Source organism: Phalacrocorax carbo, chromosome 1, assembly GCF_963921805.1.
Source record: "Phalacrocorax carbo chromosome 1, bPhaCar2.1, whole genome shotgun sequence".
NCBI classification, from domain to species: domain Eukaryota; kingdom Metazoa; phylum Chordata; class Aves; order Suliformes; family Phalacrocoracidae; genus Phalacrocorax; species Phalacrocorax carbo.
The window spans coordinates 104926225-104945148 of NC_087513.1; the positions used below are offsets into that span (position 1 = coordinate 104926225).

An 18924-nucleotide genomic window follows, 5' to 3' on the forward strand; every position below is an offset into this window, starting at 1 on the left:
GTGGTGGTAGTCTCAAAAGACTGTAGATTAAATCTGGAGGTTATCTCTTGCTGATAGTCCTCATTTGCTAGCTATCTGGGGCACTGATCTCTGATGTTAAAGATAGGTTTAGTTAAGATGTGTGGCAAGTACTGTGGCTTCACCATTAGTATGTTGTTTTCCTTTTAGATTTCCCTCCCTTAATATTGCACTGAACTATCTTAGGTAATATACGAGACAGCGTGTCCCCGACCCTTCTGTACTGCCTTGGTTCTTTGGTAAACTCAGAACAAAACCACATTACTTTTGTGGTTTTTCTTTTTTGAAGGACTCTTGTAGAGGGGGAAAGTAATCGTTAAAGTTGGAAAAAGTGTTTTTGAAGTGGTGAAAAAAGATTCCATAGGGCCTAAGGTACAGTATGTGTAGCCAGCAGCTACCCCCACACCCACTGACTGCAAGTGTCAAGGGTGAAGTGGAAGTTCAGGACATGCAGGTTGGCGTAGTTAATATTCTGAAATTAAATTAAGATTGTATTTGCATAACACTGCTGTCTAAATCTAAGCGATTCAGTACACCTAGTTATATGTAGGTCACTTGACAAATTTACCTTTCCATTTTTAATGGAAGATCATGTAAGTATAAACTATTAGGTAGAATTACTTCTTTAACGGTGGCTGAATCTATAGTTGTTAATCATTGGAGTTAGAATCAGCTAAAATGGGAGAGGACTGGAGTGGATACGTTGCAGGTGTTGAATCCTCTTTTAACTATCCTTAAGGCAGGGCTTTGTTTTATTTCTTCTATTTTTACAGGATATAACTGTGTCCAGCTGATGGCTATTATGGAACATGCATACTATGCCAGTTTTGGTTATCAGGTCACAAGCTTCTTCGCAGCATCAAGGTAAGTTTAAGTTCTCTGTTCTTCTACCTTACTCCCCATCCGTTGAAATCAGTATCCCTGTATGTGTGTGTTTGCAAGTAAGTGTTTAATAGAAAGAGAAAGTAATGACTTAGGTATTTGCTCTAGCTTCCTCTTCAATCTGAAATCAATTTGGCTTAGTGATCAGCTGTTCTATGAAACACTTTATATAGGATACAAACAAAAAGGTGATAAGTAACTTCAGCTGTCGTAACATATTCCAGCTAATCCAGCTTCAGCAGCCTTTATGCATGGGTTTAGTGTTGTGGAATTCTTGGCAGATACAAACATGATGTGTAAGTCATTCTTTCATGATAAACAGAACTGTACACTACTTGTTCATAATAATTTTGATTAAAATTATGGCTCTGCGTTCTGTGGGAACTTTTCCCTGTGCTTGTAACAGACTGTACATAGATTTGAGGCCTAGGGTGAAAATAGATGGAAAATGTATTCAGGTAATTAAGAAAATTGTGATAAACCTGAAATGTTGTGATTATATCCCCCCCCCCCCCAATTCCATCTTGGTGAAGCTCAGGTAACAACCAGGCTAAATCTAGGTGGACAGACAGTTTTAAATGGCTTAACTAGTTGAAAGAAAGGTATGTCAGACACAGGAGACAAAAATCTTTATTTAAAAACAAGTTAGAAAATAGTGTAGTACCTGAAACAAATAACTAAGCAGATGGTATATTTTGGGGACTTTAATGAATGTACATTTCCTTCTGTAGTCATTGTGAATTACTTTATTCCAGTAATATAAATGTATTCTTGTCCCTTAGAAAGTAAGGAAGCGTTCAGTATTAAGTAGAAGCTTTAAGTTGTATCTCAGTTATCTTTTAGATTGAATTTGATGTATTAACAGATTAAAAGGGAAGAGTAAAACTTTGAAACTATTTTTGCAAAACGCTGCCTATTTCATATAATGTAATTTTTATTATTAAAAATTGTTCTAGTTGTCAGTTTGTAAACAATAACTACTACTTAAGAAGCTGAAAAAATAACCTGTAAACAACTGAAAACTAGGTGGTAAAGAACTTCTGACTTTGTTGTACTTTTTATAAGTAATGTTCAGTGTTGTCAGCTGAAGTTCAGATTGTATCACTCATAACACATTGCATTTTCATGGTGATAGCCGTTATGGAACTCCAGATGACCTGAAAGAAATGATTGACGTTGCTCACTCAATGGGCATCACTGTTCTGCTGGATGTTGTGCACAGCCATGCATCAAAAAACTCTGAAGATGGTCTCAACAAATTTGATGGTACAGATTCTTGTTTTTTCCATTCTGGTTCTAAAGGAACTCATCAGCTCTGGGACAGCAGGCTCTTTGACTACGCAAAGTAAGTATAAATTGTCACTTCAGGTGTGTTACTGGTAATTATTTCTTACCGATTCTATTATAAACTACACTGTTCACCAAACTGGAAAACTCATTTGGGTTGTTTTGAGTTGTTCAACAGTTACAATATGCTGAGTTAAATTCCTTTACCTTGCTTAATATTTAAAATCTGATGCTAATTTAGGTTTTGTTGTTCTGTCATCTATGGCGACATCTGTTCATGTTATATACTGTGCTCGTTTTGGCTGGGATTGAGTTCATTTTCTTCATAGTAGCTAGTATGGGGACTATGTTTTGGATTTGTGCTGAAAACAGTGTTGATAATACAGGGATGTTTTCGTTATTGCTGAGCAGCGCTTGCACAGAGCCAAGGCCTTTTCTGCCTCTCACCCCACCCCACCAGCGAGCAGGCTGGGGGTGCACAAGGAGTTGGGAGGGGGCACAGTCGGGACAACTGACCCCAACTGACCCAAGGGATGTCCCACACCATATGGCGTCATGCTCAGCATATAGAGCTGGGGGGGGATGGTTGGAATGATGGCATTTTGTCTTCCCGAGTAACCGTTATGTGTGACAGAGCCCGGCTGTCCTGGAGATGGCTGAACACCTGCCTGCCCATGGGAAGGAGTGAATGAGTTCCTTATTTTGCTTTGCTTGTGTGCGTGGCTTTTGCTTCCTCTATTAACCTGCCTTTATCTCAACTCACGGGTTTTCTCACTTTTACTCTTCCAATTCTCTCTCCATCCCACTGGGGGAGAGTGAGTGAGTGGCTGGGTGGTGCTTAGTTGCCGGCTGGGGTTAAACTACAGCATATACCATGTGCATTGTATGTATTGTATAAATAATTATATTATGTAGTTATTACGTAATATATTTATTTTTATTTTAAAGTAGATACAAATATTTTTATATAGTTACCTATTTAAATATTTTATAGGAATATTTTATATATTTTAATGTATTTTAAAATAAATTTATGTTTTCATATTATGGATTATATTTTTGTATAACATATTACATAAATATAAAAAAATATTTATATATGTAAATAAAAGACTAAGAAAAGCCAAAGAAAACTTGTAAGCTCTGGAAATTTATTGTTCAGCTGTCAGATTGTTGAAACATAACAAAAATTTTGCCCCAGGGCAACTAACTCCATTCCAAAGAGTTTCCAGAGGTTGATCAGCAGTTAATACAGAGCAGGGGTAACTTTCAATAGCCAGTTTTAGGGACCCAGTTCGGGCACACTTAATTAACTAGTATAAATATAGTGTGTATGAAACAATATGTTAATGCCAGATGATGATTAGCATTTAATATTGTTTACTTTGTATTTTCTGAGGTGTTGGGGTGAGGGGATTTGTCTTGTACACTGTATGTTTCAGTGGTTTAAATGGAGAAACCGGCACAGGCAGCTAGCTTATTTCAGTCCCCTTCTCCCATTTTTCCTATATTTGTTCATCCCTGAGTCACCTTGATTCCTTCCTTTCCTTGTCTTTGTGTCTTCCCCCAGACATTGCACAACAAGTTTTGCAGAACCCCACAATCTTAAAGTATTTCTTAATAAATTCTGTAGTGTCACTCGCCTCTTATTCCATGATAAATTTGCTTTTTTCCCCGGTTGAGGTGCATGATTATCTTGTTTGCCCTGCTTATCAATTACAAAGTTCTGGTTTGACCCTTTCAAGGTTACACTTAAGTAGTTCCTCCAGTGGCTCATCACTCAACGACTGTAGAGTTCTGGTCTGTTGTTAGTCTGGTAGTTTTTAGGCTTTGTGTTCTGCAAGTTCAGTTTATGTTTTTTCCCGTTTTAATCCCTCATTTGAATTAAATTGCCATTAACTGGATATGCTTACATTGCAGGTGTCCTTAAGCCTCGGGTCAAAATTACGCGTGTTCTGTTAGCTGCCAGAAAAGAGTTTTCTTCTTGTACTCGTAGTCTGTACTCTTGAGGCTGACAGTTTCATAGCTTATGGGGGTGGTAACTGTTTAAGAAGGTCACTGTTGCAGAAGGAATGTTAAAAAGCATAGGTGAACTGTTTAATGGAAGCTCTTGCACAGTAACTCACAATTTTAATTAAACCGAGTGACCAGTGTAATAAGTGACTTATGCGCTATGTTACTTAATAGGATGAGCTGTTCTTTATTTGCTTTTTATTTGGGACAATTTAACTGATTAATTCAGGGGACCTTTTTGAATTGTAATTATTATAACAAATGCATTTCAGTATGTCTAATACTAATTTCCTGTTTGAGTTGCTTCCTATTAATCTTTAAATTCATATTCAAATAAATTCTGTTGCAAATAGTCTTAAAGCTTCAATATCAATGCAATGCTATTTCACACTTTATTTTATGGTTATACATAATCAAAAAGTGTGTGGTACCAACTTCTCTAGTGAGAAAATAAATTGAATGCAATTATGGACCTTTCTCTGTTCCAAGCAGGGGCAGGTTCTCCGTACTGGGAAAGAAAGTGGTACTGGTATTGAGTGTTTTGGAAGGATTTGTAGATGAAAGAAACAGCAGTCTGCTTTCTAGGTAGCACTTGGCAATGTTAAGCATTTATTCAGAAATGAAGAACTTCTTTCACGGCTCTGTTCAGTGAGTGATATGTGCCTGTACTCGTTGGGGAGGGACACTGCTCCATAATTACTTTTCATCCTGTGTGATTGGAATAGATGCTAGAGTGAATACTGGAAAGGGGGAGTGGAAAGAGCTATGAGGGGGAGAGGAGAGATTAGGAAATAGCAGAGACCAGAGAAATTGAATCTGTGCTCTACTGATGAATAAAAATAATGCTCTGGATCACTGAGGGTCCCGTGTACATCATTCCTCATCCTCTGCCACAAATTTGGGTTTCCTTTTTTAAACTTTTAGGGAAACCCCTCCTTCCCCTTCAAGTGTAGCAAGCTGTGCAATGAACTGTTTTTAGTTACTACGGGCTTCTTTAGTCCTAAAATCTGAAACATTAAATATTATATATGTACTTATAGTCAAATTTTAAGGCTTAAAAGATGTAACAATCATGGTTTTTCTAAGTTGTTCAGAACTGATAAAAAAATGGTTTGTTTGGGGTTTGGTTTTGTCTTTTTTTTTTTCCCTCTTTTTTTGTGTGTACAGGTGCCAAACAAAATTGGGAAAGAATCAGCACTGAAGCTTTATTGAAAACGTTGGGTTTTTTTTTTTTTTCCAAGTTTAGGCTTTATCGTCATGCTTGCTAATATCTATACCAGTAAATGAGCAGCTCTAGACTGAAAGAGAGGGGAGTAAAAAAAAAAAATCTTTGAGAGTCTAAAGTTGCTTGAAGATGTTTGAAGTTTGCTGCAAATAAATGACACCAAACACAATCTATTGAATGGCATAGAGAAAAGCTTGCTTTCTGAGACAGATCTGTTCAGCTAGTACAGCCTTCTTTCCTTTATGGTGCTTGTACTAAATCTCTTTCCTTCTGTACTGTGAAGAACTGTTAAATCTACAGGTACTTAAATATCGAATACAAAGAATGCTCAATTTACTTTGGAATTGAGAGAAACTAATTCTCTGCCATGAAAGATTAAGAAACAATTGCTTTATCAGTTTAGTTTGTCTACATTTCCTTTGAAAGCCAAGACATAAGTAAATTTGTCTCACAGCATTTGCAAGATTATCCAGTTGTCTGGGAAGGGGACTGTGAATACTTACTGTAACAGAAGGTGGCAAAAGTTTTGTATGCATGTAAAACCAGGACTGTATCCATAGTGTATTTTAAATACTGTATTTTTAGTAATATTCACTTAAGTAGAGGGTAGCTCCAAAAAAAGCAGTAGTAAAACTGTCCAAAGGCCAGCCTTGATGTTGCATCTCTAGCACCATAGTGCAGCTTAAGAAAATGAAAGCATGCTCCGTATTGTAGACTTTGAGACAGCACTTAAGAGCATAGAATTGTATATTTTTTATCCATGTTTAAACAAGTGTTGTACAAACAGTAAACTTTTTTATTAATTGTAAACAGCAGCTTAAAAATTATACTATTCAAGGTGTTTTCACATGAGAATAGAACCTAAATTTCAGTAAAATGAGAAGTTGGAGGTAAAATAACTGGATAAGTTAAAGAATGTTTTCTGCTTAACTTTTCTTTCAAGATAAGTATTATAAATTATGCTTTTAGAAAGCAGCAAAAAACTGATTCAGTAATAAACTTCCACTTTCATAATTTTTCCAGTTTTTCTAACGTCTGGAACTGGGCGTTTTTTTCCTCAAACATGTTAATTTGGTGAATCTTCCTTCTCTTCATCTCCATCCCTTCCTGGTCATCCCTGTGTCCATATCCACCCCCACCACCACCCTCAGCTGCCAACCCAAAAACCAGAACCACAAAGGTTGAGTGAGGGTTGTAGTTTATTTTAATTCTTTTTAAAAACAAACCTTTATATCCTTTGTCTTGGTTCCTGTTAAAAATGTGACTTTCCTATACCTAAATTAATGAAAGGGAAATGCTCTAAGGTAAAAGGGATGCCACAAGCTCTGGACGTGTAGTCTAGCTGGCACTACTAGTCTAGTTAATTTTGTGGTAAGTTAAGTGCCTTGTCTCCGTTGTGATCCTGTTTAAGATAGCTCACTTGAAATACATGTAAACACCGTCGCATCTTAAGTAAGGATTCTCCTTGTAATTAATTTAGCACAAGCTAAATATAACAATCCTTCCTTCCTAAAATCATGTTTGAAGATTATTCGGCTGCCAAGTTCATTAGAAGTGGTGCTGTAGACCCTGGAGACCAGGTGGGATCACAACTAGAGTGGTTGATTGTGTTTTGATTTAAATTCATTTCTTCATATAGGAAATGTGTCTAAAATCCTAATCAGGCAAAACAATTTAAAAAGAATTGAGAACAAGATATGACCTAGTAAAGATAAGTTGTTGGGTTTTTTCAAGCACTACATAATTAAAATGTGTAAATGATGCTGCCTTTCTAGGCTTATTGAGATCCAAGAGTACTGTTTTGATTTTGATAAGGCTTTGTATTCCTTTTCTCATATTAGGCTTTGTTAGATTCTACACTTAATCCAATTCTAAGGGACAGTAGGTATACTGATATATTTCTTTAAGCCTTTAGGAATGATGGTAGAAGTAAAACTCAACAGAAATCATGTGATGACCTAAGCTTTTTGTTATGGTTTGTCTTATTTTTTTTTTTAATATTGTGACCCTTGTCACCTAAGCACTTAGCCAAAATTTCCAAGTTCTTGCTCAACCTAGGAGAAGAATTCAAGGGTTGTATTACATTCCAGCTTAATTACAAAGTCCTGCTTCCTTGAATGCAGCAGTATGATCAGGAAGACATGGTCAATTACAAGGTTCTGGGGCCAGCAGACATCCCTGGCATCTCTTATGCAGTCCTTTTTTCAATGCCTTTTTTTTTTTTTTTTAATTAGCCTGGATTTTGTGTCATCTATGCTTTGGTGGTTCTTGAAGGCACCAAATCCTAACTAGTGGGAATCCTTTGGCCTGTCCACCTACTGGTTTTGTCTTGTTTGTGTTTGTTGGTGATACTCTCTGTTTTGGGAATTAAGGCTTGTAAGAGGTGTAGAGGAATTGAAGTTTACTTAACTGAGCCATGTAATGGGAAAAATTTTGTATTTTCTTCACCCTTCAGTTTTATGAAGTCTCAAGTGAGGTCTGTGCCAAATGTGCTTTGAAATGCTATAGGTAGGGTTCAGAGTATAAACGCTGTGTCCCACAAGCCACAATTTACATCAGGGCAACAGATGACATGCTGGTCCCCTGCTGCTTAACAGATGTTCTCTCCAGCTCGGTCTTCTGAACTGTTGGTGGAGCAGCTGATCATAGCTCAGTGTGCTACCCTTGTTTTTGTTTTTTCTTAAAGTGAGCTATAAACTACTATAGTTCAGAAACTGCTTTTAGCCCTGCCATCAGTGCAGCAGAAATAGGGCAACTGTCAGGTGCTGAAATGTGTGTGTTAGTTTTGGTTTAGGTGGCCTGTCCTCCAGCTGCCACTCCTGGATGGTGTGGATCATTTTTTATCGAACATATATAAATTTATACATTGTCCTTTTCTGGGTTAAGTACAGATGGCCCATCCATCTTGGTAAAGACCAGTGATAATTGTCTTGGGCAGGAATGGTGGCATGTCATGATACCGAGCCCCAGTTCATCCCCACATGCGGTTGCACTTGGCTTTTTTGGGGGGGCGGGTCTGGCTCCCGCCTTAAGTCAGTTTATTTACCAATCATTAAGATCTTAAAATTATTCTTGCTTGGATAGCAAACATATAAAGCCCGAATCATTAAACAGTGAGTTAAATTTTCTTGACAGGAATTGAAGAGTCCAAATTTTTTAATTCGATCAGTCCTGATATCTTTCCCACCCAGTTCCATCAGCAAGGACATGGTGGATTCTTGTCCAGGCTGTGTGCCCTCAGCTGACAGGTCTGGGACCTTCAGCACCCTAGAAGTACGGGTGGTGCAATTCCATACCGACATTCATTGAGTTAATAAAATCGAATCCCATCACATTTAATCCTTCTTCCACCAATTTTTTTGTGGTCATTGGTGGTTTTAATGACCACATCATCATGCCAATCCATAAGTCAAATTTGCATGGCTACTGATGATGATGTTACCCACATTGGCCAGCTCAGTTTGTCACTATAAAGCAAAGGTGAGTAAAAGCCACACCGCACTGTCCTCCAGTGCTGTTGAACTAGGCCCAGCTAATACCTGTGGGTACAGGCTCTGGGCAATGACGCGATCTCAATGCCAGAAATTTGTTTCTCCTTTGTAGATACTATCAAATGATCGGTGAAGTCAATCAATAGGGAGGAAGGAACTATAACTCCCTGAACACTGGGGCAGGCGTCAATGTGGTTACCCCAAAGGATGTCCAGTGGGACCATGAGGAGGTGTGACATCTGCAGCTCTGCCCAGTTAATAATAATGATGATCCCATCTTAATAGAGTCATAGTTACTCCCGCTTCTGTTCCCTAACCCATGTGAGGCTGGAACACAGGAATCTCAGGTGCGCTCTTGCATCTAAAATGGCACAATACACTTATGTTTGGATGCTGAGATGATGGCCTTTTCTGCCACCCAGCATTTAAATCCTGCATAGACATCATGCTTTATTTTATGGGGGGAAAAGTTCTACTGATGTCAATAGATAGTAATTTACTTTAGGATCTGACTCCTTAAAGGCATGTTGATTTTCTAACATCTTCAGTAGCCTCTGTTAAGATCGGTATTTAATTTTTCCTTGAACAGCTGTTGTTTTACCTGAATTTTTTCCTTTGTCTGATTGCCAACTTTTCCAATCTTTAACTGCTACTGATGTAATATTATTAGTAGGTGGAACGAATTTGGAAATATATCTTTCAGAGAAGTGTTTGGTTGGTAGGCATACCTGTCTGGGCTTAGAGCTCTCCAGAGAATTTTTTTGGCCTTAGGTAGCCTGCAATTCAGTGTTGAGCTCTTCTAAATATCTGCGGAAGTGAAAATTTGTTGCCTTACGTGGGAGCATCACCGTGGCTTGTAACAGTAAATTTTCAGAAGGAAATGGAAATACTGCTACTCTATCACACTTGCCCGTTTAGCATTTTAAATTTATGTAGGTTGATGCTATATGGAGTACTACAGTGTTAAAAGTTTTGATTCCTTGCCTAATACACTTAATGAAAACAGGCACATCAGCATGACTTAGAAAATGCAAATAACATGGTATGTGTGTTCTTACTTTCCGTCTCGGGGTCGCTTTATTCACATGTGTCTTGGAGTGCAAAGAGTGTACTTGACTGCAACTATTATTAGTTAACATGCACAAAGTATAAGTAGGATTTAAAATCTGCTAGGGCACTCATAGCTTCCAATAAGACACCTGAAGAGTCTCTGCTGGCCAGGCAGGCATCTATCAGGTGAGAGAAAGGAGGCTGCCATTACTTGTAACAGACCCTCGATGGTGCTGGGTTATCCACTTCAGACTCCGTATGATTTTCTTTTATAGTTTTGCACCTTTCCATGTTGTCCTTGTGAATCTTTGAGCTACTAACAAACCTGTCTTTGTCTGTGACTACCTTTCTTACCTCGCGTAGCTCTAATCTAAAGTCTTCTTCACAGCTTTCTCTCAACTAAGTGTTTTCCTTAGAAGTTTAAGCTATACAGGTTTTGGGACACAGCTGACTCCCCCTAGTCAGGAGGGAGGGGAAAATTACCAAAGAATTAATGTATCATATATAAAAGAGTGGAATTCCCAGATTGTAGGTGTAGTCACTGAAGTGTTCTCTTCTGCAGCTTCTGAGGATTTAGTCAGGTACAGATGACATTCTTCCAGCTGCATTTACACAGTAATTATGATATCCAGTGCCAGGTCGTGCTTGTCACAAATATGTATTAATTGTGGAGATACCTTGGCCATAATTCCACCTAGATTAAAGGTAATGCAGTGATAGTTATCAGTGGGCTAGATTCTCAGTCATTTGGTGGTTTTTTGGTACATTGTTGATTATAGGGCAATTACAGTAGGAACAGGGATATAAGTTATGTTTCATGATGTAAAACATTCAGCTACGCTGATATTAATTTGTTTCCTGCCAGTTTTCCTTCACTAAGTTAATTTAGGAAAGCTCTGTATTTAGAGATCCCCATAATATGCATTGGAATTGGATTCGGCTGGCATGTTTTTTAATGACTGTTTTAAGAAAGCACTGCTTGTAATGTAATAGTAAGGTATTTTTTTTTCCCCAGAGATCATAAAGTCAATCTGTAATCAAAATAATTACATTTTAAAAAATATGCCTGCATATGTCCTTAGCAGTCTGCTTCTAATAGGCTGGACTTTGAGGGTGACTGTAAAGGCACAAAAGTGCTTTATAAAACTTAAAGTCCTTACATGTCTGTGAAAATCTTTGTGTTTTCTCTTCCTTTTAGTAACTACTGTGTATCTTAGCAAGTAAGCACTTTCAAGTGCGGGAACACAGCAGTTAATAAATTGCCTTTCTTGAAGGGAATGAGTACTGGAAGCATTGACAGAAGGAATGATATATTGGAGCTTACTGTAATATAATTGAAATGATTAAAAAAAGGGGGGGGGTTCCAGCCATGAGTGTATGAGTTATAGTATATTCAGTCTAGACCTGCTGTAGAATTGCTTTAATTTTTTAATTAAACACACATCTAGAAGTTTAATTGCTTCACTGCACTATACTTAGATTGATATAACAGACTGGAAGGCTTAAATCCATAGATGCTCTGAAACTCGGAGCTTCACAATATGCGTAACTTTCTTTGAAGTGTCCAGTTTCCCACATTACCCTCTAACACAGCAATCACAGGTTTTTGTGAAGTTTCTAAAATTCAGCTGCACAAAAAGTGGTATAGTAATAAAGCAATATATGGATATGTGAAGAAAAAGTACACTGAAAGATTGCAGCCAATTGTTCTAAATTTTGTCAGGTAGCATATTTTGAAATATAGAGGTCACCACTTGTAGCCATTTAAATTCAATCATATCTTGAATAGATGCAGTCACTTTTACCTTAAGTTGATTATGGTATTTCAATAAAGGTCTAAAATTAGATGAGATTCAACAAGCTGCAGAGAATCATTCCTCATCAGTCTAAATGCAATAATGATCTTGCGTTTAGTAATCCACGCTTAAATTGACGACTTTCACAGTATTTTAATGTGATTATTGCAGCAGTTTATGTGAGCAGTATCTGTTGTGAATAGAAGATTGTCCTGGGGAAAAGGGTTGTATAAGTTTGAGTTGAGGGAGAGGTTTTAAAGAAAATCCACAACTGAAATGGGGAATGTTGATTTTCTTCTAATAGGGATTCATCCAAAGAAGTTCTAGGCTGGACGAAAATTAGGCATGGTACTGCTCATGGCAGGGAAAGAGGATGGTATCATTAATGCAATTGTCGTTTATTTTTCAGATTCTTGTGTGTGTGTGTTGTATAACATGCAGATCCACTTGAAATCCATTTTTGGAAAGGTCATTGGAGAGAGAAAGAAACTTGATAACAACAGGGAACAAAGCAATTAACAATCATTTCTACAAAGTAGAAAACAATAAACTGTCAAAATGCTGTATGCATTTCCAAAAGTCAGTAGTGTATTTATGGACAACAGATCATTGTCCATAATGATCAGAAATGATCTGCAAATAATCATGTTGATCTGTTGTATTACCTCCAGTTTGCAAAGGGATGCCACGTTTTCTTGAGGAATGCCATTTCATGAACTAGCATAAAGACTAAGTTCCTGTCCCTAGAAGTTGGTTGAAACTGAAGATGGAGGTCGATGCATCCAGCTGAGCTGGCCAGCCTGCTGCTTCAAGTGGTAGCTGTCTCTGTCCTACCAAATGGCTTCCTAGCTGTAACGCTGGCTGAGATTCAGTTTTTGATGGGATTGTGTTGGTGTTTCTATGCTAAAATTTAGGATGGATTTTTATGGACTCACTCAGCTTTATATGTGCATTCTCTTTAGGGTTATTGAAATATCAAAATTACTTTGACTTTGGAACTAATATGTTACTGAAATACGTTTTTAGAGTTTATACTTCTAAAATTATTGGTGAAATTGTAGTGAGGATATACAGAAACTGGTTCTACTGTGATCACATTATAATAGTAATGGATGGACTTGGGAGTAGCTTTTGCTGATTTTATTCCTAGGTTCTCTTCTGGCTGATACGGTTACAGGACAAATCTGAAGAACTGAAATAGCATATAATGTGAAATGTGTCTTAAGAAGGAAAATATTGTATGAAAAGCTTTATCCCTGGGAACAAAGTGAATTGTTCTACACTGGGTTTGGGATAAAAGAGTTCAACATTTTTTTAAAAAAGCATAGTGTACTAAATTTGCTGGCTGCATTATTTTCCATGCATTTGTTTTGGGCTGTTCCTTGTAGAAAGCTAACTTTACAGAACTCTCAGTAGTTTGCTATGAGAATTGCAATCAAACATCTGATTGTCCTGGTTCCTCTCTGTATCTCCTCTTTGATAAGGAGGTTAACTCTTTACCCAAAAATTTTTATACATCTACATTACAGTCCCTTGCAATCTCTTGAAAATTGGTGTAAAGTTATTTAGAAACAAAAGAAATTCATTGCTGTAGAGGTGACTGTTTTTAGTTTAGATAGCTGACAGAAAAGTTTTTTTGAAGTTATTCTACTATGATTAACTTCATGAGTTTAGTTGGGAGCGAGGGAAGTAAGTGTACATTTAATACTCTGTAGAACTTACTCCTCTTCATTTCTTCAATCTAATTATTGTGCAATAAGAGTCCTGTCAAATGTAGTTATGAGGATAGATATATACAAACAAAAGAACACAAGAATGGAAAGGCACATCCATATAGTAAGCACTGCCATGTGCTCTAGTAATTTTTTTCTGTAGGAGATGTCTTAATCTGTTAAAGCAAAGAGATGACAGTGGAAGTTCTCTGGAGAATTATTAAGTAGAACTATGGGTTTTTTGAATACATAATATATGTAGTCATTGCACTAAGGCTGTTTAAGTGAGTGTATATATCAAAGGGCTTCACAATGAAGAGGAGGATGTTCTTTGTCTTTATTCTCTTTTCCTTTAAGATAACTAAAGAAAGAAATTACTGTTGTCATTTTTCCCAAATAAATAAATACAATAGACCACCTTTTCTTGGCTGGAGGGATTTATGTAAACACCATAGATATTGTCACTCATGATGTGCAGTGAAGCCTTATTCCTTTCACACTGTTGAAATGAGCATCCAGCCCAGCTAGAACCTAGGGCCTGTATTTTTAACCCACAATGCTTCAGAGCTTGGCATTAGCATTTACTGTTTTATGCAGTGCTTTACAGTGAACAGAAAGGGGGGAAAAAAGCTGATATTTAGTAACATTTTATTAGCACTGTAGCACACCCTTGATTAGGGCATCAGATTTTAGAATACATTTCAGCACAGGCTTCTTAGTAGTATATCTGAGTTTTCTAAGACAGTTTTATAATACAGTAAGTAAAAGAAAAATCTGTGTCTTCTGAGGAAAGAATCCATTCATTTTTAAACCACAACCAGAAGTAAAATTATCCCTATGAGGGCTATTCAGTTGAGATTTGTTTTGGTCAGTATTGTATTTCCATACCCTGACCTTTTGCAAGCACGTGGAGGCAGTGCTAAATTCTGTTGCCTTCCCTCCTCTCACTTCTCTTCTGAAGGAAAAAAAAAAAAAGGAGGGGAACATTTAAGTTTTTGTTTCATTTATTATGACACCACGTTACTCAGAATGGTAAATAATTAGAATAATAAATAACAGAATTGTTAATGAAAATAAAATTTTTACATGTGTTTCATTGCTTCATATACCAAGGTTGCCTAAACGAGTGACCTTTTGCCGTTGTAAGTTTGGCTCGTAGCTGTGACTAAACACTTTTTATTCTAAATTCTGTAATTCTGAATTGATGGGCTTCTAGTTTTAATTTATTTAGTTTGAAATGGATTAAGGTTGGACATTCAGAAACAAGTACTTAAAATTGGTGTTTAAATTAAGGAAATAGCATAAATGTTCAAATTGCTAAACATACAGTTGGTCTTAAGGACAACAAGTTCTTAGCACTGTTCTTAGTTACTTAGTTAGTTACTTACTTAGTAACTTAGTTACTTACTTAGTTACTTAGCACTTGTTCTTAGCACAGCACCATCATCATCCAAATTTGGAAAAACAAAGAAAAGATTTTATTAGAAAGAATGTCTTCAGCAAGTGCAAGGTATGAACAACTCATTTGCCTGCAATACTGAACTGTCAATATATGCAATGGCAAACTTGTTTTAAAATATTTCAGAGAATCTTAGCTTTAGTTTTCTCTGTATTTTATCCTTGCCTAGATAACAAAATACATTTTTCACACAGTTATGAAGCTTCCACTCCAGACTTACGTTTTAATCAAAAGTTGGTATCATTCTGCCACCTCTTAAGCCAGGATCAGTAATAATTGCACTGAAATATGGTCTGAAATAGGAGATACCTATAGTAGGAACAGTTGTTTTCATTTTTAGATGAAAATTATGGAGTTTTGTGGAAAAATCTTACTGTTAAAAAAAAAAAAACCCAAACCCACAAACATATTTCCAGTGTATTAATTATACTGGTGGATTAATACATCCCAATGGAGATCAGTAACAAGCGGTGTCCCTCGGGAGTCTGTACTGGGACCAGAGCCATTTAATGTCTTTATTAATGGCGTAGACAATGGGATTGAGTGCAGCCTCAACAAGTTTGCAGATGACACTAAGCTGCGTGGCGCAGCTGATTCGCTTGAGGGAAGGTTTGCCATCCAGGGGGACATTGGCAGGCTTGAGGAGTGGGCCCATGTGAACCTCATGAGATTCAGCAATGACAAGTGCAAGGTCCTGCACCTGTGCTGGGGCAGCCTCCACTGTCAGTACAGGCTGGGGGATGAAGGGGTTGAGAAGGACCGTGGGGACGCTGGTGGATGAAAAATGAGACATGAACGGGCAGTGTACGCTCACAGCCCAGAAAGCCAACGGTATCCTGGGCTGCATCAAAAGAAATGTGGCCAGCAGGTCAAGGGAGGTGATTCCCCCTACCTCCTCCACTCTGGTGAGAGCCCACATGGAGTAGGGCATCTAGCTCTGGGCTCTCCGGCACAAGACAGACATGGACCTGTTGGAGCGGGTCCAGAGGAGGGCCACGCAGATGATCCGAGGGCTGGAGCACCTCTCCTGTGAGGAAAGGCTGAGAGAGTTGGGGTTGTTCAGCCTGGAGAAGAGAAGGCTGCGGTGAGACCTTATTGCGGCCTTTCAGTATGTAAAGGAGGCTTATGAGGAAGATGGGGACAGGCTTTTTAGTAAGGCTGGTGGCGACAGGACGAGGAGCAATGGTTGTAAACTGAAAGATGGTAGAACTAGGCTGGACGTAAGGAAGAAACTTGTTGTGATGAGAGTGGTGAGGAACTGGAGCAGGTTGCCCAGGCAAGTTGTGGATACCCCATCCCTGGAAGTGTTCAAGGCCAGGTTGGACGGGGCTCAGAGCAACCTGGTCTAGTGGAATGTGTCTCTGCTCATGGCACTGGGGTTGGAATTAGAGGATCTTTAAGGCCCCTTCCAACCCAAAACATTCTATGATTCTGTGATTAATATACAAGTTCTAATGCGCTAATTGGGTATCTTTCAGCAATATAAGTTGATTTTAAAACTGTCAAAGGATACTGTTGCCTTGTGTTGTGAGTTTCCACTTTTGTGTTGACTTAAAAAAAGGTAAATACTGTACTGGAAGCTTTTTAGGGTGTGGAGTGTTTTGTTTTTAAACAGTTTTCCAAATAAGCTGTAGACAGTAGTATATGTTTTTTGTAATTGATATCTAATATAAAGACATTGATTATTCTAACTGAATATTTTCAAGATACTTTCTGAGGTTTCCACTGTTGCAATTTAATTTCATGGATTGGTGGGGGTAAAAATGAATACATTTTGGCACAATATCTTTCCCACATGTCTTTGGTGGAACTTACAAATCTGGTGGCTATAGAAGGATAGTGGGTATGTTAAAATATGTTCAGATTGAAAAAGCTTTTTAAGTAAGTGCTTAATTTTCTAAGAATAGAGTCATAGATAAAGCAAAGTATATCTGGTATATCTGTGAATCAATACAAAAATCACACTGTAGCTATTTTTGCCAGAGACAGTTCAAATAATCTTGCTACATATTATATACTCACAAAGTTACTGTAACAATCTATTATAAATGTGCTTATTGTGTTAACCTTCATGAAATACAAATTATGTAGCTGAAATGATAGTATCTAGTAAGAAATTGTGACCAAAAAATGAAGTGTCTTTGACTATAAACTTGTTTTTCAGTTCTCTTACGTGAAAAAGTGTTTGAGGCATGCAGAAAGCAGTACATTTGCAAGTCCTCAACTTTGTTGGCACAGTGTAAGATGAACTAATATCTTTCTTTAATTACCTTCCTGAAGAATGTAACTTTAAAAGCCACAGCAAGATCAGACGTACTGCACTGTGCTTAAGAATGGAGTCCTATTTAATATGAGCCCTGTAATGATCTGTGCTGTTTTGTGCAAATGCAACAGCTTTGCATTTTCTACTTGCTGAAAGATACATGCTGATGCATGTGTAAATCGGTTTTGCCAGATGGCTGCATACCTCTACAGTCGTTTCCTGAATCTTGTACTAAGGATGATATAAGACAATCTTAAGGCTCTCTGAGCCTTCCACTGGAAATCTCCTTTTCTGTGAAGGTAACAATTGATTGTACAAACTTTTCTGCCCTTCATGCCAACGTCTGTCACGTAACTGAGCAGTCTTGTCCAGTGGTGCTGAGAGGGACATTTTGGACTGTATCCAGAGCGGTTGTTTACGCTGAAGATAACAATCTGGAAGTGTGAGAGGAAGCAATCTAAGCTTTGTATTAGCTGATATTAGTATAAAGAGGGAACTTTCTTTTCCCCACTTTCCTAGGGGAGGAAATCAGTAAATTGCTATTCAGGACATGGAGTCAGTATCTTGGAAGCCGCCTGTAAAGTCTGTGCTGGATGATGACTGGTAATTAATGATGCTACCCATCTTAAAATTTTCTTCTCTTTTTACAGTTTTGGCATTGCTACCAACCGTCTAGTTGGAAGAAGGGGAGGATAGACTTTTGGTCAATAAAATACAGGACAGCAAGTGAGACTTCAGGGGTCCAGTGTGCCAGTCTCTGAGAGACTAAAGTAAAAGGATATTCAGATAATGTCATCTTCTAATTAGGAGTCCTAGAATGGTAAAATGCAAGAGTTGCCCCATTTTCAGGCTTCTGTATGTGTTAATAACTATCCCTTATGAAGCTGGTTTTGCTATGTTAAAATAAAAGAAGTAGCTGGCAGTTCATTGATTGAGGATTAATGTTTTTGTTTTGGATCATCAAGGTAATTACCTATTTAAAAAGAGTAATCTGTAATAGCATATGGACACTGAACGGTAGATTGCTAAGGTTTTGTTAGTGTGTTCTTGATGTATGTGAACTTGAGTCTTCTTGTTACCACAGTAGCAGCTATGGTTCGCTGTCATCTGCGCTCAGAAAAGGCTTCTCAAGCATCAGTGCACTTAACTTTTGGAAAACCAGATATTTGAAGATACACTTATATTAATGCTGGAATTTTCTCAAGGGCAGAGGTCTGCTGCTCTTGCTTCGATTTCTTTAATGCTTTTCCTCAAGAGTTTTCAAAATGTTCTTTTTTAATGAAGAACTTCATTTCTTTGCTTCTTAAACTCCTGTTGCAATTCATTAGTGTTAGAAAAACCAAAACTTCCACCTGAATTCAAATAAAACAATCTATTTTCATCTGAAGGTACAGGCATAATACTAATGCTTTAAGTATTTTTTGTGCATGTTTGTTTTTAGGTTGGCATTCTTACACTTTGCATTACCCCTGGCAAAGAGAAAGGCTACTGCATTGTCAGCTGTAGCTTTGGTTTCTCCATGCCTGAGGGAGGGAGTGTGTTCGAAGTCTTACCTTGACTTGGGTGGAGGTCACAGCAGCATTTCTCAGCTGTAGCTGAACTGTGTGGTTGCAGGAGATGTTGTTTGGTTCTTCAGACAGAAAGCTGGGAGCAGTTGGTCAGGTATGAAACACCAAGGGAAAGGCAGTGAACCGGACACTTCTTCAGTGTCCCTTTAAAGTCACTTCT

The 18924-nt window shown here is 37.8% G+C and overlaps 1 protein-coding gene across 3 annotated transcripts in view; it reads left to right on the forward strand.

Moving 5' to 3' along the window:
* Nucleotides 1-18924, forward strand: part of GBE1 (1,4-alpha-glucan branching enzyme 1) — a 176328-nt gene that overhangs the window by 75226 nt on the left and 82178 nt on the right. For all 3 annotated transcript variants that reach the window (XM_064469651.1, XM_064469659.1, XM_064469668.1), the window contains 2 exons: nt 792-882; nt 2036-2245. In XM_064469651.1, the coding sequence (XP_064325721.1) occupies nt 792-882; nt 2036-2245 (301 nt within the window). The remainder of the gene's footprint in view (nt 1-791; nt 883-2035; nt 2246-18924) is intronic.